Source organism: Mytilus edulis, chromosome 6 (genome assembly GCF_963676685.1).
Source record: "Mytilus edulis chromosome 6, xbMytEdul2.2, whole genome shotgun sequence".
Taxonomy (NCBI): Eukaryota; Metazoa; Mollusca; class Bivalvia; order Mytilida; family Mytilidae; genus Mytilus; species Mytilus edulis.
In genome coordinates this window covers 34,990,220-35,015,550 of record NC_092349.1, presented here as the reverse complement: position 1 = coordinate 35,015,550, position 25,331 = coordinate 34,990,220, and the positions used below count along the sequence as shown (strand labels likewise).

At 30.4% G+C, this 25,331-nt stretch overlaps 1 protein-coding gene across 3 annotated transcripts in view; it reads left to right on the top strand.

The window, feature by feature from the left end:
• The window catches only part of LOC139527572 (tetratricopeptide repeat protein 28-like), a 121,144-nt gene that overhangs the window by 54,739 nt on the left and 41,074 nt on the right, over positions 1-25,331 (top strand). The window contains exon 1 of one of the 3 annotated variants that reach the window (XM_071323086.1): positions 9,109-9,804. The exons of the other annotated variants lie outside the window; for them this stretch is intronic. Coding sequence (XP_071179187.1) covers positions 9,742-9,804 — 63 coding nt within the window. The 5' untranslated portion in view covers positions 9,109-9,741. Of the gene's footprint in view, positions 1-9,108; positions 9,805-25,331 lie in introns of those variants that run through there. 3 annotated transcript variants of the gene reach the window in all.

The following is a 25,331-nucleotide window of genomic DNA, read 5'->3' as shown; positions in this document are numbered from 1 at the left end:
GAAGTTAAGCTTTGTATCTCCGTCAAAAAGTAATTATGACCACTTTATATACAGTAATTGAAAGGGTGGGGTTCATGTATACGGTTTTCGTTTTTTAATTTGTCTTGCAGAACAAGAGTCAAAGGGTAGATACAAAAATGTCGGGATAGTCTTTGATCGGTGATATACAGGGTCAATATTTGCAATAGTAAAATACTTATACCGCAATCATTTCCGTCCAAAGAAACATTTCAAGCAGTACAATGAATCACTGTATATTTAGACCTATGACACGTCCAAGCTAGGGTCGGTCATATAAGTAGTAACAGATCAATTTACATCAGTAAACAAAAACATTGATTAATTGATTACTAATTAGTTTCCTGAATGCTCGCTGTTTTGTTTTAGCTATTGTTTAATAGGGAGACATTTAATTTTGACATCATTTCATGGCTCCATGAATGAAATCAAGCTTACACCAAAGGAATTTGTTATGTTCTTAATTGTTTATTTATTAGTAAGCAAAGGTCTTTTTGTCTATTGTTTAACGGTGCCATATCTTTCTTTCTTCATTATGGTTCTAAGGTCAAACTGATTAGTGAAAGTACAGTTTTAACAGTCTATAAACTTTTCTTTTGTACCTATTGTTGTTTGCATGGGTTAAAGTTTTTTAAATGACCCCCCTTGTTCAAGATAAAGACAGAAATTAAAAGTTGTTTATTATTTATTTTTTATAATATAAATTTGAGATAATTTTGGTAAATATCACAAGTTAGCTTTTTAGCAGAAAATCTTAAAAGCAAAGTCAGTATAACTGTACATGTTGCAGTTATAAAACATTATGGACTCTGTAATCCTTTTGCATACAAACCTATATAGAATTTGTGATTTGTTGAGCATTTTTATTCGTTGTTCACCTGTACAAAGGAAGTCAACGAAAATTGGTATCAACAAATAATAAAGAATATACAGTAGATGTTTAGAAGTTTGAGTTGAGGTATAAATTAACTAAATTTTTGCATTCACCATTGAAAGCATTGTTGGATCTTTCATTTTTTCTCAAATCAAAATGCTCTCTTTTTCAAACTGGAAACATTTTTATCTTGTAATGCTATTCTTTTTCTTCACTGAAAAAGTTGTGGGCGATTGAAACCAGATATTAAAAATTATATTTTCTAGTAAGTTTCAGAATTTCATCCGATGTCTAGGTGTTCAAAAGAGTTTCTTGATTCTTTTCATGAATATTTCTTTAGCAGAAGATTTCTTAGGAAATTATGCATAAAATCATTTTAAATTTCTTTGAAACAGATATTTTAGTCAGAAAGAAGAAAGAAGACACGTTTGAATAGAACAAAATTGTTTCATAGTTACAGATTAAAGCAATAGGTTTCTGCAAATGGGCAATCATTTTGTAAGCGTTCTGTGAGGCTTTTGTTGAAGTTACTTCTTTTTAGCAGGAAATGTGATAAAAAATATCTCTTAAAATTACAATTTTTTGCAAGTTTTATACGTAAAACCATAATAAACTCCTCTACTTCTATTCATTTAATTTTCTCAATGAAATTTTCACCACAGTCTATGTGAATTTTTGATTGTCATTGGTCGGTGTAAGGTCCACGTCAATTTCACTTTGAAGCTCCGATTGAAAAGAACGTATTGAGAGTGAAATCTATTGATGATGTCAGTTTCTCTATGCACAGGAAGTTGACAAATTTTGTTACAATGATTAGCGGTTTGAGAAGCCGACTTCGGCATGTTGTAATCTGTTATACTGAGAACCTGTCTTAAATCGTAGTTCAAACAAATATTTCAACATATAATAGTAATTTAAAGATTTTCTTTTAGTATTTACAGCTTTCAAAACATTTTTTCAACATTTAAAACTTCTTTTTCATAACTTTTAATCATTATTACATGTTAAAAATCGCTGTTATAATCTTGAAAGGGAATTGTTAGGGTTTTTTCTGTCAATGTGTTTCAGGACAATTAGGTCCTTTCGCTTTGTTGATTGACTTAGAAAATAAATATATTTTTATATGAAGTGTAAGACGAAAATGAACTATGTAAATATATTTTATTTGACTTAAAGCTTAATAATATTGATAATCCTTATGATTTCTGGTGGCAAAATTTCAATAACATTGAAAAGTTTTATAAAACGTTAGCCCCAGGTCAGTATTTGAAAGGAAAAGTATGCTGTTCAAATTTACAAAATAAAAAAGATTGTTGCTCTCTGTTATATTTGATTAAGAAAGTTTCAGCTGTGAACTTCACAAGGGTTGCATTATGGGTCAGTGTGCTGTTAACCCTGTTTTAAGAGTTTTTTCTCTCAATAATATCAATAAAAGGCAATGTGGGGTCCATTCTCAATGAGATATCTACACAAAAACAAACCAATAACAAAAAATATATTAAATTTATATGAGCGTCACTGATGAGTCTGGCGTACTAAATTATAATCCTGGTACTTTTGATAACTATTATAGGTCATGTGTTAGTTACTAGATGAAGACAGAATTTGTCCAAGCATAAGCATGATGCTATATTTGATTTTGTTATTGTCAAAAACATTGAGTGAACCATATGATAGTGGAGTTTTATCAAATTTTATGAAAAATTCTGATCATAAAATGCCCTTATGTAAGATATATATTGTGTGCCTTAAGTTTACTGAACTTGGGTCGTTAAGTTGTTGCTTATATTTTGATTAATATATTTCCTTTTTGGGCCTAAATTAATATATTGTTTGTTTCCCCAATCTCGATCCTGCCAAGCCAGGTGTAGGTAGGTAGGTACGGAAATCATTTTATTTTTCCAAAAAGCTTAAACATTATTGGACGATGCGGCAAGCCTGAAAATCAGAAATTAATAAAATAATATTTGGCTTAGATTTGACAATACAATTTTATGAGTAGCACCATTTTTGCAGGGTAGGTCGGAATTGGGGAAACAAACAATATTTTATTTTAGGCCTTGGTATCAGCCAAATAAACAAATAACAATAATATTAAACGAATTACTTCAAATAAAGTGTATTAAAATATTCATAATTAAATGATTATTAGGATAAATATGTAATACACAGATTTGGTAAAATGAGGTCCCTGGGAACATATGTACAGGTTGTACCAGGTGTTTAATTTTACCTATGTAGTCCTAATTGGAACAGAAATGGCCTGACTATTTTCTTAACTTGAAACTTTGTGAACCATATAGGTATAAAAGAAACGCTTGTCTAATCATATTTAATAAATTTATATTTTATTTATATACTATACATAATTAGGTTTAGGTTTCGTACCATTTGAAATCGAAGGACGGACATTAATTGTGCATTGTTGAAAAGACATAAAGACTAATTTTGATTGATTGCTAAGATCTGATTTCAAATTTGTTCTCAATTTTCGTGACTGGTATCTTGTTGTCAAAAGATAGGTTAAGATATTGACCTGAAAAACCACATACTTTGATCTTTTGCCATTAACTTATGTACAGTTTATATCAACCTATGTTCTCGGTTTTCTACACTGTAAACCTGAGTTAGTTTAAATATATTTATTTATAGTGGATTGGAAAACTTTGGGAGTGCGACTGCTGCCTTGTAGCGGCATTAATAGCCTGCTTTTTTTCAAAATCTTCAAGGTTGTCTTTTACATGCAAGAGATATGGCTCTCTCTAAATTAACTTGGGTCAGCCATTTATCGTCCCGTTCCGACAGACTATCATCCTTTCTCAAGACCATACTCGCAAATGGCGTCAACTGTAAAACAGCACATTTGCAATTACCAATAAAACTTAAACTGTTCATCTGCTAATTGATGCTCCATTCATGAAGATATGATTCGTACAAGGGTCCAGTTAACAATAAAGCTGGGCAACTTAGTACAATCACACAAACCACAAATTCCCACCAAAAACAATACGAAACAATATAACATATATATATATCAAAAACCTGGTTTATATCAACCCCTCTGTAATTACATGTGCTATAAATCGATTTCACCTTAACAAGCGATGATTTATTACTATATAGTCATATAGCATGCAATATGCCTTAAGATAACAATATTTCATTTAATGTTCAAATATTAAACTAATAGATTTAGGATATAATCTGCTAAATCATAATCGTTCAATTATATTAATGCCTTGTGCCTTGCAGCAGAACGTAAACATTTGTATGTACAGTTGGATAGCATCAAAAATTTAAGGTGTTCAATTTATAATTTACATGCTTCAGATTTTTGGTATTTTACAAGCAGATTAGAATTTTGCACATTTTTTACCCTTTGAATACTTTAAAAATAAAAACTTTAGACCCAAATAAATTTATTCCTGAATTATGAGTTTCAATGGAGCCTTTTAGATAAAGGTAAATCCAGAAAAGCACTGTAGATGCATAAAATGTATAAAGTATTGTTGCATTTACAAGACTTTCATCAGCATATTTGTTTTCAATTTCCAGAATTTAAAATACTGGGGGTAATTTTGAAATTTAACTTCAAAAGACCGCAGTGAGTCCTGACATTATAACAGTCAGAACAATTTCCACTGTAACTTTAGACAAATTAAGATACCAGTGGGTTTTTTTATTATTCAAGATGAAAAAAAATCAATGATTATTGGAAAATTGATAACTTCATTCATTTCAAATTATCATTTGCTGATGAGAATTTAATATCCTCAATGAAACTGATATCCTGAACTTGCTTTTGTGGTTTTCTTGCACGACAATCTATATTAGACAATGTTGTATAATACGCAAAGAAATTAGTCCTGATCTTTATAAGTATTGATTCAAGATTGGCTAGAAATATATACATAAGTCTGAGGCAGATCCTGGCATTAAAGTTCATAAATATTTTTGTTGAGTGGAAATTTAATATATTTTACAATTTTGAACAGTTTCATAAAGTAATTAATTATCTACTTTACATATTTTTGACCTAAGTGCATGAGGTGATTTCATCAGCTGGAGTACCTTTTTAAAAATACTATAGCCCAAGAGTCCATGCCTTTAGAAGACCACCTTCAGAGCATACTATTTTCTTACTAATTAAAAAAAATATTAGTTAAGGTTGAGGATTTTCAGAGTTTTGAATGAAATGATTATAAAATAACCACATTTCACAACAGTGTTAATTATTTTTCACAGTTACTAGTCTTAGGTTGTAAGGCAGCTGGTTCTACCATAGTTATATATATATACACTATGGTTATACAGGTTTTTTTAAACCTTGGTGTTTTAGGGAAGGTTAAAAGTATCTAGCTTATAAACCACAAATACCTAAGAAATCAATCTCGTATTAAAAAGAAAACACTGTCAAAGAAAGTAATTGTCCCATTGTTGATACAAACCATTGCAAGAAATGTTGTACCATACCACAGAAATTTGTTAACTTGAAAAGAAACCTCCATCATTTTAAGCTTTAGGTTTAATGGGGTTGTAAAGTTAGGTGGTCTAAATAATAGAACCTAATCCATTTTCCTTCTGATTTGTTCCCCCTAATCCAAATCTGTGTCTTATTCAGTTAAAAGTGAATTTAACCTTATGATGTTCCTGTTTATATCAATAGTTATAAATAATCAAAAGAATTATTGCCGAAATAGACTGAAAGGTTTTTACATAACTGTTTTTTAGTGGGTTTTCGCTGTTATTGTTCCGATCGGCTAAGAAATTCTGTTCATGTCCAATTAACCGTTACGACAATAGAAATAAGGTGCTGACTTTGTCATTGAAAGGATGTGTTAGCTCTGTGTTTAACAGCAATGTCTATTTCCTTGTTGAAGGCGTTATTGTCAGCGGACAATTAAAACTTTTACGACCTTGTGATGCACGGTAATTTCAGCATGATTATCAACAATTTATAAAAACTTGATTAATTTACTAGGGTGAAATGGCTGTAAAGTTTTATTAGATTTCCTTGTGCAGATTGGCACTGATTGTATTGTCAGCTGTAGGGCTGGGATCAATTTTATAATGTACTAATCAAGTGCAGTTCAATATTGATATTAAATTTGTCATTGTAGGAGTTACATTTGAATATAAGTGTCAATGTGGGATAAGGTGTTGAGAAAAAAGGAGTTTGTAGGGTTAGAGAGGATATGGTACTGATTTATGTGGTAAAGATCTGCTTACCTATTTTAATCGATGCACCCAAGATTCGCCTGTGGTTTTCTGTTTGATTCAGTCTTTATTTTACCATGTTGTGTTTTAAGGATCTTAATTGTTTTTGTTTGGTCTTCTTATTGCTTGCATATTGTCAGTTTTCCCTCGACGTTATTGTAATTTGAATGGCCCTTTGGTACTCTTAAATCAGCTGTTTTGAGGATCAGTGGTATATGATATCTTAAACTTATTTACAACTGGGTGTTATGAAAGTGACACAATCCTGATCAGTTATTAATTATGTTTTGATATTTCATAATTAGTTTTTATTTATCATTGTTTTAATTTGTTCCTCATCAATTTAGATTGCATCTCAATAAATTTCATTATGTATTGGAAAGACATGAAGGAATTTGAAATTGAGGAGTTACGTAAAACATTTTGATTGACATTTAGTTATTGACAGTTTTTTGCTTAATTATTATTGCAGCAAAAAATGATCAAATTTATGACAGATTTTGTTGATGTATATTGTACAGGCGATTATGCATTAACTTGTTTTTTGGTGGGTTATACCTAAACCTTTTGAAAAAATAAACATGTTGGTCATTTGATCCCTAATGGATAGTTGTTATCTTTATAGCAATCATACCACATCTTTTATTGAATTTCTTGGGTATATTAGGAAGCCATATATACAAAAGTTCTTCAAATTGCACATTTTCTTGTTTGGCTTAATAAATATTTTGATATGAGTGTCACTGGTGAGTCTTATGTAGACGAAGCGCGCGTCTGGCGTACTAAATTATAATCCTGGTACCTTTGATAACTATTCTATATAGGCTTGCTGCATAATGCAGACTTTGGCAAATTCAAAGATCAATTATGGTACCATTATATAGATATGTATGTGTTCAACTCAGTTATTTTATTGTTGTTGTTACTTTTGTTTATGTCACAAGTATAATGTTACTTATATGACAAATAAAGATTATTATAATTATAAACGGTACATTCTATTAAAAATAATGAATCATTTATAGGATGTCAGCTTTGATTTCACATTCTGAGGTGAGAATTATATTTACATCAACGAAAATGATTAACTGCTATCTGTTCAAAAGACCAGACTGTATTTAATTGTCCTTGTCCAATTCAAGATCCAAGTCGTCAAATTTCTGACCATGTATTTGATGAATGCTTGAGCCAGTGGTGCCATTTTGGGTGTTTTCATTTCACAACAAATGTGTTCTTGTACATGAAAAAAAGCCTTGACGTCATTTTGGAAAGAGTATCATAAATTACATAATGAGTACATGTATGTACAAACAATGTATTATGAAATATTCTTGAGGCATTGTTTTCGTGATCACATATTATGACTATATAAAACTTGTCAAGACCATAAAAAGCCTGTAAGCTGTCTGGTGTTAGATGAATTAGCAATGAAGCAATAAAACATTGAAGAGTTATTTATTTTCATACCAATTTTTAGAATTAAAATTTAATTTAAGCGTATGTTTTAAACATTTTGTATTCATTAGAGTATGAATAAGACATCTGTTTTGAATATCATATTTGCTAAAGGTATAACAATAAGTGTGTTATCTTTACCATTGTGTTTAAATTTTTTCGCCCAAGTTTGAAGATTTTTCACTTTGTAAATTACATCTTTACAAATTATAAAGGATAATGTGTTGAAGATGATCTTTTAGGTATTGTGTTACCACCAGTGTTGTTTTTTTTTTGTCATCTCGTTTTGTATATTATTACGATTTCAGAGTTAGGACACCTGGATAATCTGTTAAAGGGACCTGTAATTTTTTCTATATGAAGTGAATCGTCAAGGATGTTTAAGTGGAATATTAAGTTATATTATTACCAATTTTTTTTTAATTTGCATTATAAATTTTAAAAAATATCTTCAGTAATTTAAACTTTACCTTTGAGTTAAGATTTGAAGAGGGACCCTTTTAAAAAAATTGTTTGTGTCAGAAATAAAGTAACATACTGAATTACCCCCAAAAAATTGATTAATTTTATAAGAGTGTATATCAAAGCTATTTATTGAGAGAAGTAAGACTAAATTTCATAAAGTTGTATATACTTTGTTTAAATATTAGAGAAAAGAAAGCTTTTACTCAAAGTTTATGAGGGTTTAAGGAATTAACGTTTAAATATTTATTGGAAACGTGTAACCATTTATTTGAAAATGTCAATGGTTATATTGAGGCAATATCCCTATACAAATCCCCTACTTTACAAAAGTAAATATAATTGAGGATAAATAGCGTTTTATATTGGTGGAGATATGTATCATATCCTCGTTGTATTCCGTAAAATTTGGTATGAAGAAGGCATTAAAATTATTTCTAATCTTTACCTACGATTTAAAATCTTTTCATAAAAATTTAAGATAGCAAATAAATTTTAAGGCTGAATAAAGCCTTCGTGTGTTTACGATTTAAGTTTGGATGTGGAATTTTACATAATAGACATGTTTTTATGTTGTCGATCGGCTTATTGTAAATCTGAAGAGATCTATTACAATGAATCATAATATAGAAACGTCAAAATCTGACAAGAAATGATTTTCCTCTGTTTTGACATGACATCATAGATTTTGGGTATAGATTGATTGATATATAGGATAATTTCTCAAATATTGACTGATTTCAAAATCTTCTCCCTTACAATAGATGCAAATTATTTGTCTCTCAGACTCTTGTGAATTTAAATCACTGATCACATTCTATTGAAATTCCCGATTCTCTAGGTAGAACATGTAGATAAAATTTAAATCTGACTCTATGTCATGTATGTCTTGATATGAATAATCGCAATTAGGCATGCTTGTTTTAAATCTTTAGATCCCCATTCATACATAAACTTAACAATATTAAAATCTTGGCCCTTTTATTTTGGACACGGCATTCAGATCACAGTCCATTGCACACATCACTTTAACCGATTGGCCCAAAAGAATAATATGTTAACGTTTATCGTTTGGTTTACCTGTGTTTGAATGTACTATGCTAATTAATCAATAGTTAAAGGTGACGGGTGTCTTTGTACAGTGCATAGTATTGTTATTTAGAATAGTCAATACGAGTGTATGCAAAATTATTTTGTCGTTCTAAAAAGGAGTAAAAATTGTGAAAAAAATCAGAGGAAAAATAGCAACGAAAATTTATTATAATAGTTAATAGAAATACGTTTAATTTGTTATTATTGCGTTTCTGTTGAATGAAATGAAATAAAAGAATATTACCTGTAATTTTAACACCATGAGAAGCACACCTGGATTTTCTAAGTCTTTGAAGTTATGATGTTGGAAATAATTGTTAGATAGTGGCTAAATCAATTGGAAGGTTGAAACAAAATATCAGAAACTTTAGATATCTACGATGATCTGTCATGGATTTTTTTCTAAAATGTTAAATGGATTATAATAAAACAACAATAGATATATGAAAGTTCCACAATAGAATTTAATTTGAATTAAAGGTTAATAGGGATTAGTTCGTTAATTTGTGTAGGAAAAAATCCAGTGAGAAAAATGGAGTAATATGGTGCTCGATTTCAAAATTAAAATTTGAAATGTGGATGATTTTTTGTGTGGAGTTTAAAAATATGTTTCTTCCATTAAAATGATGAAATGGGCCTATCGGTCACTCAAAAATGGGAAGGAATTTAGAAAATATAAACGAGAGGTAAGCAAAATATTTTGATAATTATATATAAAGGATTGTCCATATTTAATTATAACTACTTTATAAATCATTGTATAAAAAACTAAGAAGACAATAAGATAGCTCTTCACTTAGGGACTTAAAGTGATGGAGAATGTCATTATTATTATGTAAATTTCATTGGTGCATGATCTTTGTTGACGTTTATTTCAGTTCAGATGTTAAATTTTTCCGAGTGGTTAATTAAAATTGACAGCTATTGCTTACTGAACAATACCTTAATTAGAAAATAGCTAGAGAAATTTTACGCTAAGATGCTTTTACCTTAAACCTAAGAGAAATTAATTGCCTTATAATGCATTATGCAAAGAGTGTATTTAACCTTATGCAACAGGTTTTGATGTAGAAAGCAAAAACCAGGCCTCTTTAACAGTTGCAGACTCAAGCTAATGCTTGAGGGTCAAGTGCCTAGAATTTTAATGAAACAGCTTGATATTTTCTTATTAAAAGGTCTGAATTTTGAGACCCATTTGTATATAGTTTCCTATTAGCTGTGCTAATCAGCTAAGCCCCATTGAGCTTTTTGGAATATTGGAACAAATAATTTTCTGCTCTCCCTTGACACCATTTGCGAGTATGGTCTTGAGGAAACGATGATAGTCCGTCGGACGGGGACGATAAATGGCTGACCCGTGTTAAGAGAGAGACATATCTCTTGCGCGTTAAAGACACCCTTGTAGATTTCGAAAAAGAGCAGGCTAATGCCGCTACAAGGCAGCACTAGCACCCACAAAGTGGAAAAGGATTAATATAAGTTGCAAAACTTGTTTCCCAATCCACTATAAATAAATATGTTTAAACTAAATACTTGGTTGGCTTAAAATCATAATGCCAGAATAATGAGACTTATTTGGACAGAGTCTTCTAATGTTTTGACTCTTAATATTGTGAGTTAGAACATTAAAATGTTGCACAGTGGTTTAATTGATCTTGTAAAAAATGTACGAAATGTCATAGAACGACTCAATACATTAAAGTCAATGTCTAAATAATATTGGCCCTTGTGTCGTAATATCTCTTCAAATATAATCCTCACTCAGTCCAATAATCAATTGACTGTCAATAAATATATAATGTTAGCGGAAATTCTCGATAATATTGCATGGATTTCAATGAAACTTTCAAGTAGTACACCATATTAAGCTACATTTGTATGTGTGTACCAAAATATTTTCTGTCGTTCATCATTTGAGTTAATCGTTCATCATTTGAGTTAATCTTTTTAAATGGGAAATTGCAAGCAGAAAGTTTAACGTTCATACTAAATTTCTCTAATTGTATTTCAAATGAATCTCTCTCATTTAAAATATATTTGAAATCTGATTGTAGCAAATGAGAGTGTAATAGAGGATCAAATCAATTTTTTCATTACAAATATTTTAATTTGTCTGGAAATTTAACACAGCAGTCGATCATATAATCAATGAAATAAGTTTTGTATATTTATGTATGTATGTATGATTTACCGCTGCAGACGGCATTGAATCTATTCATGTGTATTGATTCAGAATTATAAGTAGCAAATATTTCATTGAAATAAAGTTAAAATTGTATTTTAAAGAATTTGAAACTTGAAATTAAATTTCAAAGAGTTTATTCTCTGAATTAACCTGTTCGTACTAAATGAGGTCTTAATGAATACATGATGTAATTTCAATTTCATGCAGAATACTGCATTATTAAGGCACCAGCTGTGCCTATTTAAGTTTCACAAATGCATACATATATTGCACTATTGTTGGAAACTATTTTAGTTTTTTTTTTTAATGAATCGAAACTTGGAGTTTAATGTAAGAACGGCATGATTTATGTCCTAAATATTTCCTTATAGAACTTGTTGAGATCAGAAACCTTTATATAAGTTTCATGAAAGAGGAAATATAGATTCCTCAGGGTCACATATTATAATAGTCGTGTGAAAAGGTCTGAAGAAGTGTGACATTTTACTAAAAATGGTCTATTTTTAAAACTAGAAACTTTAACTTTGCCTTGATTAAATTTTCCTTGAAATAGCACTACTACAACTATTGAACTTCGTAACCCTATTGCAGAGATTTCATGCAAGGTGAACCGTATAAACTTTCAAAATTCATTTTATTTTGCATTCAAAGGACAAAAGGTCTTTTCATTTGTTTGGGTGCCGTAACGATGTGTTAACTTACAAGATAAACTGATTAGAGCGATTAAGTGAAAGTGTTTGATGTCAACTACAGATAACTCGTAATTGCGGGAATAATAATGGCGATTACCTAACATGACGTTTGTACATTCTCTCACAATGTTTACTATCAGTTTATGCTAGCAACATGATGTTTACTAGACAGAAATACGATTTTCGTAATTGAATTTTTTCAAAAAGCATTGGATGCTCCATGCAAACAATAGAATAACATGCAAATGGCTTTCTTTGATCTATTTTTCATGCAATATTTACAATAGCAGCAAACAGAAAACATGTAGCAATGGATCATTTACCCAGCTGTTGTAAGCTTTGAAATGGATATAGTTTTAAAACAAACATTATTTTTTTGCAAATGTTAGATTTTGCAGTAATAAAGATTTCCCAAATGTTGCAGTTTAGAAAAATGTTTTAAGACTAATGTATTCTGTTTCTTGTGAGGATTACAAGATAATGATTGATGAATTACGTAATAATTAAACAAATTAATCTTTCCCATTTGGGACTGTTGTCTAGAAGTATTTTTGTAATTTAACTCAATCTTTCCCATTTGGGACTGTTGTCAAATATTTTTGTAAACTCTGTTAGTATAGTCCCATAAAACCATTTATGGTGCAGATTCTGATAAAATACAACTGAGCCTGAAATTAAAATATTGACTCTTGGTTCATTGAATAAAGAACCTGCAAAAATATTTTGTTTCTAAGCAGTACCACAAAGATTGAAGACTATAAAGATTTCAAGATTAAGCAAAAATGACATCAAGATAAAGCAAGAATGCCAATTGAGTAAATAATTTTCTTCTGCATTATTTTATTTTTTAAGAAAAAAGTTATTTGAGAAACAAGGTATGTAGGAATAATTAATTCATCTTGGTCAGTAACATTTTACATATGTCTTGGCTAATAAAAAATATGACAATACATGTTGTTGTACAATAAATAAAGACATCTATTTGTGTAAATCTGACAGGTTTAGTATCAATCAGTGGTCATCTACCCTCAAACCATAGCATGCCTCACTGCAGACTTGTCACCAAATCTTTTATGATAGATTTGGAAGATCATGACTTTTTGGGGGCCAGGGAACTGAAATGGGGAGATTTTAGCTGAGGTAGAAAAAGATTCTGTGATTTTTTACCTTGAAAAGTGTTTGTTATTGTTTCAACAGTGTAAAAACTTCTAAATTAAGAGAGGAAGGCCTTTATTTATAATTGTAAATGATACTAAATTTAGAGACATACATGTACTCCTTTATATAAAATTGTAAAAATCCTTAAAGTGCCTCAAAAGCTCGCACAAAAAAATAATTGGAACAATGGATACACAGATCAATCAATCCACCTGATTTCTATCAAACTTGGTATGATACTATCATTGCACTAAATTGTTTTGAGGTACACATTAAGGAGTTGTTATACTACTAATGATATTTTTAGATTAATAAAATAGATGTTGAAATTATATTTGACATCTATGATGATATCAGCATTATTATTAAATTGCTACTATGTTCCATAATTTTTCAAGGTCCTGCATTCCTTTCAACCTTATATGGGTTGATGGCTTCATAAAGATAGCGATAAGCAGCGCTGAATCAAAAACAGATAAAATCATTGATGCATGAAATTTGTATTCTGCTTCAAATGCTTTATAATTGTGGAATCTTATCTTTATCAAAAGGAATATTAAAGATTTTTATGGACACCTTATTTTATGGTAAAAATGTGGGTTATTTATTTCTCTCCTAATGAAGTACTCAAAGACCTTTAAATCAAATCATAAAATATTGAAAGAAATTCTTGAAATGTTTGCCAAAGACTTAATTATGTTGTTCAAAATAACTTAAGACCATTTTTGAAAATATGAAATGTTATCTGTATCGTTAGTCAAATTGACTTAGAACTGTAAATTTCATGGTCTTGGATAAACAATTGGTTCTTGGTTTTCGTGACCTCCTGACCTCACGTTGTGGTTTTCAAACATCAATTTTGCATCACATTTTCTGACTTTAAAAATTAGTTCTTGCAATAAAAGAGACTCTTTCTTTTTTTAGACCCTTCAACATTACTAGCAGAATGTTACTTTAAAATATTAGTACTTGCAATATAAGGGACTCTTTTTTGAGCCATTCTTCAACTAGCAGAATGTTACTTTAAAACCTTAGCACTTGCAAAAGAGGGACTATTTTTTTACCCTTTCTACAATTAGCAGAATGTTACTTTAAAACATAAATACTTGCAAAAAGGGACTCTATTTTGGGCCCTTCATAAACTAGCAGAATGTTACAGGGCTCATGATGAGACAACCAATCAGATGTTTTATTGTCCTGTGACAGATTACTGAAATTGTTGACTGACAGGTATGTCTGTTTCATGGTATTGTTTACAATGTAACAAGATTACAGGTAACCAATTATATGTTGGTTCATCTCACTGAAATGTACAATGGTTTCTGTTGACAAGTATTGTCCATTTCTATGGTGAAATGCAATCTTTGAAATTGATTTGATTTAGGATGTATTTCCAAAATTTGGCCTTAGTCAAAATCATTTGGATAGCAATCAACCCCTCAATACTAGTTTGCTAAAATAAAACTAATAGAGAACTTTTAAAATAGAACTAATTGGACAGTAACCCAGCAATACTAGTTTGCTAAAATAAGACAAATAGAGGTCAAAATGCATGACTTAGAATTTAGTAACTGCTTTGAAAATTTTATGTAGTTTCTTTGTCTCTTTGATTATTTATCTTATAAAGCTGTTACTGTACTATTTGTATCTTATTTCATACTTTACACAATATGAATAGGAATCGTTTTCAACTATTAGCAATTTTGCTAAAAACAGCTGTTTCTAATTATCATGTTCTGTAGAATCAGTGTCCTCTCTAACAGGTTTAAGTTTTGGATGTGCAAATTTTATTGGAAAGCCAGTTTAGATGATAAAATATTAACAGCTTGTTTTAAGAAATTCATGATCTTGAATGCAAAGTTATCCAAAACCTGTAACTTGAAACCCCAACTTGATGACATTTGACAGTTTAAAAATCAAACAAGTGCTGAAAACTTAGATGCTGACAATATCTTTATTTACAAAGCCTTATTATTCATCAAAAACTGCAAGGTACACGTCTACAGAAGGTCACAGTTTTTAATGAAGTATATATATATATATATATATAGTATATATAGAATAACATTGAATTGGTTTGTTAACCTGTGTACATTAGGCTATTTATCACCAATCGTAAAGATTATGAATGTTAATGAAACTGATCATTTCATAAACAACGGATATTCATAGTTTTAATTTTCACCTATTCAAGACGAAACATTCTATGTAGACCATAGTTAATAGAATTCTGTATTTGACAAAGGTTTATGGGATTTGCCTTAATACTAAGATTGTGTAATAATTTTAATCCCTGCTGAGTTGAAAAACAGTGGTGTTGTATTTGACGGTACTATGTCCTTTATTTTAATGACCTAACATTAGGTGAAAGTTTTCTGAATTAAATGTTTGTTTCGTAGTTCAATAAACTGTGATGTGAAACTATTATTTAGGGGTAATTGGTCAAGGAGGCTTTTCATCACTAAAAGGTGTTATTAAGTCGTGTGGAAGTCATTAGCTCATTTTGAAGTATTTAGAGTTGTTTTTTTTACTTTGATATCTGTAATATTATATTTTGAATCTTCAATATTTTTTAAATTAGATGGACATCTGCCAAATTTGAAATTAAGTTTTATGAAAGTTAAAAATGAGGCATGTGTATTAGTAGTTACAACACATCTGCTTCTGGCTTTAATATTTTTTTTAACTTTTATTAAGATAATTTTATAACTTTTTGTAAAAATTTTAAAACTCCATTAGAGTTTTAATTGTTTTATGTGATTTTTCATAACAATTGATACAATTGGCTTGAAGATAAAAGAAACCTTGAAAGATTGGAAATATAACTCAAAATTAAGTGCTAGACAGAAAATTAGTTGATATTTTAAAAAACTTGTTTTACTTCAGTAAAAGAACTATGATTTTCATGATCTGCTAGAAGCTTATTTCATTAATGTCAATCTGATTTCCAAATTATTTTTCACTTAATAGTTTTATAGCTGACTATGTGGTATGGGCTTTACTCATTGTTGAAGGCTGTACAGTGACCTATAGTTGTTAATTTCTGTGTCATTTTGGTCTCTTGTGGACAGTTGTCTCATTGGCAATCATACCACATCTTCTTTTTTTATATTAAACAGAAGTCATTGCATTAACACCCCCAAAAAAATTAAGATACATTTCTTGACAGTCAGATTCTGATGTCCAAAGAGACCTTGACCTTAAAATACACTTGCATATATGAACACAACGAAGGAAAGGCAGTTGGTCTTCAGTGATTTATCTTTTGTGTCATTTTCCCTGTTACTAAATAAAGCGTGAATTCTGGGTACGGCCAAGCAGCATGCTATCCACATGACCATGAAAGCAACAAGTCGGTCGGAAAAGATTCTCCGTATGTTTCAGAGGCACGTCAACTTAATAAAATATTGTCTGGCTTCATGAACGGTTTAAATGTCAATAGGAGCGTTTGATTAAATGCAGAAAATGGAAAATCTTTGATAGTTAATGCATCTGGACCTGAGCAAAGTCAACTGAAGCCTTAAAAAAAATAGACAGATATATAAGCTTGTTAAGCATGAAACGTTTGAATAGAATTATATTGAAATGGAAAAGAGACTCATTAAACTATAATGTGTTTGCACTCGGTAACTTCTTAATGGAGTAATTGATTTGTTTATTAATTAATTAATCAATAATGTTTTTGAGGGACAAGGTATTTTGGACGGCATTAAATGATAGATAATGGATTTAATGACTATTTTGATCTTTCGGGTTTCAAAATAGTTCAATTTGATTGAATATATACAAACAAAAAGATCAATATTAAATGACACCTGTAAATAGCTCAAATATTTCTATTTTTAAAATTCATCTCAGATAATTTTTTAAAATATGAATTAATAATGAGATGTGGGCTGTATTGTATATGTCAAGGGTGACAGGAACCTGCTTGCAATTAAAAAAACCTATTCTAATTAGCTAAGAAAACTCAATTATATTTTATGAACTGACAGTTTTACACTCAAAAATCATTTTGGGCCCTAATTATAGTTTGCTGTTCGATGTGAGCCAAAGCTCTATGTTGAAGGCTCTCCTTTGACCTATGATTGTTTACTTTTTATTCATTGTGACTTGGATGGAGAGTTGTCTCATTGGCACTGATAGGTGGCCAAGTGGTCTAAGTAGTTGCTTCTGTAATCACTTGCCAGTCAATTGAATTGAGAGTTCGAACTCTGCTCATTCAGATACACTTGACTCCAATCTTTATTGACTAGGATTGTCAGTTTTCCTATTGAAGATCAGTGTATTTTTCCAGACACTGTGGCTTCCTCCACCAATAAACATTGGCCGCCATAAAACAGTCCAAATATGATGCTTGAAATTGGCGTTAAAACACCAAAAATCAAATCATTGGCATTAATACCACATCTCATTATTTATATTGATAACGCAAGAAATTTGTCTCACAAGTTATTTTTTATGAAATGATGCCAGTTTAGGGAAAATATGGTTAGGACACTTATGTCTATATGAGAAGACTATGTTGACAACAAGACAACTGTTTTAGTTTCATTGAGTTTTTGCGATGCTACCTGATTGATGTTGATTGATGTATACAGGTTACACCTAACTCCTGTTTTATAAGCATTACAAAGCATTTCAGAGCCTTTAGACATATATATGAATTCCTTAAATTAACATACCTTATATCATAAGTCAGTATAACCTATTAAGTGTTAAATTTAAATGAAATTGCCAATTTACAAAGAAGTGAAATTGATTTTGATTTGGTTCGAAAATAATTTGATCTCTTTTTAGATATTATAGATATCTTTAAGATTAATCAAATCGGTTTTCAATTTGATAATATGAAATGAAATTGACGATGTTATAGTTATGACGGGTTCATGAAAGAAAATTAATTTCCTTTCGAAACGATAATGGTCAGCTATAAGAATGGAGCTTCGGTACCTGTTTAACCATTATTCACACTTTTTCAATTAATATTTGCAGGTTAATGGCTTAGCTGTTGATTATCATATTGAGTCAGTTGATGAATATTTTTTACTTGGTCATGGTGTACTGAGAATTTAATATCTTACGCCTGTCACTCACAATGTTAGGGTGAAGGTTTCATGTCATATTTTGGTATTTGTATCTTCCTAAAATACCTTTGATTTGTTCATTGCAATGATGATGCAACTCTTACTGCATTTATGAAGGTCATTGATCTATTTCACCCCCAAAAAAATTATGAGAAAAAAACTCTTAAGTCATGAACATTTCAGTATTAATCCTACACCTTTGTCGTAAGATTTTTGGTGAAAAAAAAGGGACTGTTTGTTTAAAATTTGTTCAACTTGCATAAAAAATGATAAAATAACTCTCAGGTTAAGAAGAACAGTCAAGAGGGAGAACATGTTGTATTTAAAGCATTTTTTTTTCTTGATTATAACTTCTAGAAAATACCAAAGATGTGTGAATATTTGATTTAGAAAAAAATTACACTAAAACATTGTTTTTAATTAATTAGGTCTTAGATATTTAAATAGATATAAGTAGATGTGGTATAAGTGCCTATGACACAACTCTCCCTCTAAAGTTTACATCAAGTCAAGATATCTTAGGAGCTGTGGCTTTGTTTTTGAGTAGATATGGTGTTTTTCGCTCTAAAGAATGTTGAGAATTGACAGTGATTGGGGTGGGTGGCAGATTTGGTACAATTAATGCATGTTAAATGAGGAAGCTTTAACCAACAGAGCTATGAACATCAAAGTTGTCAATACTAACATTGTAAATTAGCACTTTACCACAGAATTGCCCTTTGACCCAGAACACATTTAAAACTATTTTGTGGTAAATGGTTTTATATTAAGTCTCGTTTTTTCATTTAAGTGAGTTTTAAGACCTAGATAGTTTTCAACAAGTACTGTCAATCTTATTGTTAAGAGGGTTATAAATAAAAATACATGAATATACCATTTAAATATTATATTTATAAAGTTGATTATAATAAAGCCTTTATTCATGGTATTAGGAGGTCATGAGTTTCAGTTCTGTAAAAAAAAAAAATCACTTTAATATGAACTTTTATTACACAGTGTCTGACTGTAATATCATATCTGTAATACTGTAAATTCAGAAATTATTGCGTGCATATATTATTGCGATTTTGTCATTTTAAACTTTACGTGATTTTGATTTTTACGATTTTGAGAAACAATCCTGTTTAATTCATATAAAATATTTCAAAAATGCAAGTTAAAATTATTGCATTTAAAACTCTGTCTCATTTTTCGCAATAATAAAAACCTCCCAATAATTTCTGAGTTTACGCGCAGTACTCTAATTTTTTTCTTAGATAGATGTACCAATTTTGTTGATTGGGCAACCTGAACTGCATTTTCAGGAATACTTGTTTGAATAGCTTAAACAAATTTTAGATACAATATAAAAATAAGGAGATGTGGAATGATTGCTGATGGCCCGGACAACCTTCCACCAAATTTGATTGGCCTTGGATGTAAGCAACTATAGGTCACGGTACAGCCTTCAATCTGCAATGAGTAAACAAAACACCTGTAAATGGCCCAGAAATGCCAACATCATACAGTGAAACTGAAAAAAAAACCAACGAAAAACAACCGAGCCTTCTTCAAAACTTGAATCTTGTTCAAAACATCAAATATATGGGTCACCTTAATGTTATGATATCCTTAAATGTTACTTTATGTAAATTCATGTTATATCAGTGATTGTGGTTGACTTTTATTATTCCTCTACATTGGAAAGTCTCTTACTCAGTGTCTTGAGTATTATTTGAGTTGAAAAATTTAGTCAGAAATTTTAATCATTTAGATACCTTATCATTAGAGAAAATATTTTACTAGAGATGTAATTTTTGGAGTGAATATTTTCATAATCATGGCTAGAATTATGTTTGGATTTAATACAACTTTAAAATTAACTTGAATCCTTAAAGCCATTTAATCAAGTAGAAATAATTTATGGGGGGTTGAGTCAAGTAAATTGCTAAAATTGACCCCTGGCTATCCTTGTCTATTCAGTTTTACAAAGGTTTCAACATTGGTGTAAAAGGTTTAGATTTAAAAATTCAATTTGAACTAAATTCTTAACACTTTAAAATGATCATATCTGTGAAATAATTCAAATTAGTGAAATTTTCTCTAAGTGTAGGTAAATTGAGAAAAAAATGCTCATTTTGTTTAAATCATGTAAATTCTTTCAATCAGAGGTATTTTTTAAAGGATTCTATATAAAGCAATAATTTGAATAATTGGGAGTTATTTTAAATTGAGTACAAAAGGAAATTGATGAAATATGGCTCAGGGCACAAGAAAAAAAAGCCAATTTACACCAAATTATCTATGTTTAGAATAAACGTATGTTTTCAGCGGATCGTCCTTAAAAGTAACAATGAGTGTTGATTTAAAAATTGGATAATAGCTCTCAAAAGGATTTCACACAGCTGGGTTTACCATTGTCAAATTTATTTGTTAAGCGGACAGTGTGAAGAAAAATAAAAACATCAAATTTGTTATCTTTTCCCGAGTTTGAGGAAAGATTCATTAAAAATATACATGATTGAGGAAGGCTCCATGTACTTTTGCCTTTTCAGTCCACGAATCTTTATCCTTATAAGGTCTATTACAAGGTTTAATACTGAGTGTATTAAATTTATTTTAGGTCTGTATCCAGCCACTTCTAAAAGGGGGGTTCCAACTAGGGATTAAAAGGGGGAGGTCCAACCATGATGTCCCCTTTCAAAAACCATGATAAATAAAAAATGGGGTTTCATATTTACTGGTATGTCTATAAACTTGTTTTACCATCAGCGATAGTCACCAGGGGCGTTTTACCATCAGCGATAGTCACCAGGGGCGTTTTACCATCAGTGATAGTCACCAGGGGCTATATGTAGTCATAGGAAGTCTGTAGGATCTGTGTCAATGTGTAGTTAGTAATAAGCTGCAGGAATTTCCATCTTCATCGAAACCAATGAATTGATTTTCATGTGATATTCAGAGATCATTGTTAATAACATAACATGTTTTCATGGCAAAATATTGTTTTTATGGATTTGTGGAATGGCAAAGGAGTATGTTCAGTAAGGTCCTAAAATGGCCCCCTTTTTTAGCGTAAATTTCAAATTCGGATTTATTGACTAATATCACAATAAATTAAAGGTAATGTAATGACTAGATAGGAAATAAACTATTTTGTTGAACATTTTACGTTTCTACGTTACATTATGACGTCACAAGTTGCACTCATATTGATTTTTCACGAAAAAATCAATGAAAATAGGTAAATTTCAATAGATTATTGGACAGGAAACATAGAGCGCATACGTCGACAACAAAAATCTTTTAAAATAATGTTTGTGAAGACATTTCACATGTCTTATTTGAATATTAAGTTTGTCGACGCCTGCGCTCTATGTTTCCTGGTCCTTAATTTGGTTGAAATCCAGCTCATTTTTTCAAATTTCACCAAAATCCCTTATCTTGACCTTTTTGGGATGTAAAAATCAACGTCTTAGACTTAAACTTTGACAAAAACAGTTCTGTTTAACTTTCTCACATGTGTTTAAGGCAACTTAAAAACTTTATTGTCTTGTAACTATGAACTTTATAATTGGGGCCAAATATGGCCCTTACCGAACTTACTCCTTTAAGTCTTCTCTTATACGATATGCACCTTGATATGTCAGTGTTTTTAAAAATATTAATATTAATATTAAAATATTGAAATCAAAACTAAACATGAACATATGGTTTAGATCTCCATTTTATGTGGAAAAAACAAACCATATATGTCAAATAAAATTGAGAATGGAAATGGGGAATGTGTCAAAGAGACAACAACCCGACCAAATAAAAAACAACAGCAGAGGATCACCATCACTGATAGAATGTTTACATGAAATATTTACTTAACACAAAAAAATAAGTGACCATTATGTCTCTTATTTAAATTATCTTCTATTGTTCTCTAGGTTTTTCCTTTTTGTTGGTGCATTTGTGCTTAAATTAGTGCTTCAGTACACCTCGAGACTATTCTCATGATGAAGTAGACATTTAAGGTCAAAATAAGTACATTTATCCTATCCTTATAAAGTATTCCAAGTAATTACGTAACTTTATTGTTGATCTATAAAACACTTGCAATTAGAGAAAAACTGTCTCAAGATGGTTGTGTTACCTGATAAGAAAATCGAAACATGGATCTTTATTGTCCAACGGGGAATTACATGTTATTGATAAGCATGTTGTGAACTGGTTTACCTTAAGATCGATTTTTTTTCTTTAAAACATAGAATTTTGATTGAGATGTTGTCCCCTGACCTTGTATTAAAATTGACTGTCAAAATTTCATTATTTGTCATATCTTTCAATCAACTAAGGGTGAATTGACATACCAGGTAGATTTTGTCAATATTAGGGTAATAATTTGAAAACAGCGCTAGCTGCCTAGTAAACGTGGAAATTAGCTACATTGTAGTGAGGATTGTGATGTTACGTAATATTGTGGAAGGCAATAAAATATTTCAATGGGAAAAACTCATCTGAGATACCAGGCTAACATTAATTTGTACGCCAGACATGCTTTTCATCTACAAAAGGCTCAGTGATGCTGGAATAAAAAAAGATAAAAAATTAGATAAATAAAATGTGTTTTGTTATACAGCAGACTGATCTAAGAATTATTAGACATTTAAGTCACGATTATTTGAAACATTTAAATTTCACCAGAATTTTCTCATTTAAGAACCTGTGTTGATTTCATGTGAAATCAATGTCCTCTGAAAGTTAAATTTATTTACATATATTTTGTTTTAATTCCAGTACAAATAATACAGGGGAAGTTTGTTGGTGAATATGTATAAGAATGTTCCGGCCATGTCTCCGTCTATTGTTTGTCTCCAACTCCCTCTTTAAAGTGTTTGTTACTTGTTTCAAACAGTTGCCGGCCCCAACAATTACTGAATAAACAATCCATGTTGACAGTGGTGATAGTTTAAAATAGCGATGTCATTTGTTTACAAATAATTAATCAGTGGGCATTGAAGTGGAGGTCCGGACACCGCCGTTAAAGTTTTTCATACCTTGGTTACTGTCGGTAATTATAAACTGGACATTCACCACAATTGTATCAAAGAGAGAAATTTTGACGTTTTAATTTATTTGTAAATAGATATATTGATTTGAATGGAGATTCGAAGACAATGAACTAGATTAAATATAGCAAGACTTTATGATTGGAAATTGTTCCGAGATATACAAACAAAAGTGTATTCACTACAGGTTTACAAAATAATTGACTCCCTACCCATTTAGTAGAGATAAAGTGTTGATTTGAATGTTTACAAAGGCGTTGGAAAAAAAAAAGAATTCCCTAATTTCTCATTTCATTTACCACCTGAAAACATTGTTGAGCAGAATCGCAGGTGTTTTAAGAAACAGGTGCTAGCTTTTATTTTAAAGGAACTCCTTAAGATATGTCATCACCGAGCCACTGATTGCCTTTAGAAATCGTAATGTTATTTGTGATTAGGGTCTCACTGGCTAATAAATGTCACCCCTGATATCAGTATCTCATGTTTAAAAGTATTGGTGACCGGGAGACTAGAGTATTGGTAGTTTTATCTCAGCTTGAGGACAAACTTTTCAGTTAAAGAGGTTCAAAGCTAATTAATTGTACACTATTATATGGTAAAGTGGCCAGATGGGGCTTATACAAGTAAGGGTATCGCTTCTGAGGGTTCAGTTTGGCTTTTATTTAGCATTTTTACATAATTCTTCCAAAACATTATCGGCAGATATTAGTTGTGGAATATTAAGTGAAAAAAAAGGCAGTTAGTTTTCCACCTTTAAAATTACACTCTTAAATTGACCATGAATTAAGCGAAACTTTCAAAACTTTCAAGAACAGATTTTTTTTTCTTAACAAGATCATTTAGTGAATTTCAATCTGCAATAAGGGGGTCCCATTGGGGGGGCTTGATCCCAGATCCCACTTATTGTTTTGTCAGAATCCCATATACCTGTTAACATTATAATAATAGCGCTTGTCATTTCACTTGTACCATCCTGCTTTGTTTCCTGATTTTCACACAGAATAATTGAACTTTCACGTGTCCATGAGAGCCATAATAATTGTAATGTCACTTATTATATTAAAAAATTTCAAAGCCAAAAAAACTTAATAATTCTATTTGAAATATGAATATGTATTGAAAAAGTATTAGAAAAGATTGTATATACACGAGGATGACATTTTAACCTCATCAAAGAGAAAGAAGTTTATTTTGATATATATCTTTATTTGCCAAGACAGTGCCAGGGGTAGTTAATTACCCCGTTAAATTACACTTGAAGTTATCATGAATTATTATATTTACCGATATCTTACAAAAGCATAATAAATATAAGTGTCACTCTTTTGTCAAAGTGAACTGTCGACACAAAAACTAAAATTTCTTGTTCCTTCGTTAAACAAATTTTAAAAGTTTTTATCGATACCTGTATTTAATCTCGATGATAAAAACGAAGTCTAAGTTCCTTGGTAGGGGGTCGAAGGAATTGTTTTGTATTGATCAGATCTGCATTCAAATCAAGGAATACTGACTTCTCAAGTCAAAAGTGAAGTTTTGTATGTATTTTAAATCCTTATATCAACACATTAGAACAAATTTACTTACGAGAGAAGTTTACTTTTTATGGAGATGAAAAGAAATTCCAGTATTTGCAGGAAATTTGGTGCAGTTGTTGTTTATTAAAAATATTTAAATCTGTATTAATCCATTGAATTGATTTAGATTCCCTTGTGTAAAATTATGCTACATTCAGGTTGTGGTCTTTGTACTCTTGAAGTTCCATGTTTTCTTTTGGATTGGGACTTTTTTTTGTTATATAAGAATGTAGTTAAAAGCTTCATGGAAATAATTTGTACTTAATGAAAGGAAAGTGCAATTTAGGCAAAACAGGCTTAGGTTTTACTGACACTTTTTAGTTTAAACTGTTTTTAGAATCAAAACTCAAAGAACTGATATACCGGTATGAATAAAAGGTGATGTGCTGTTGGATATTAAATAGGTCAATAAATGTGACAGTAAACCAACAATGTTTGCAATCAAAATACATCTAGACTCTGAGATGTCTTAAACAACCTT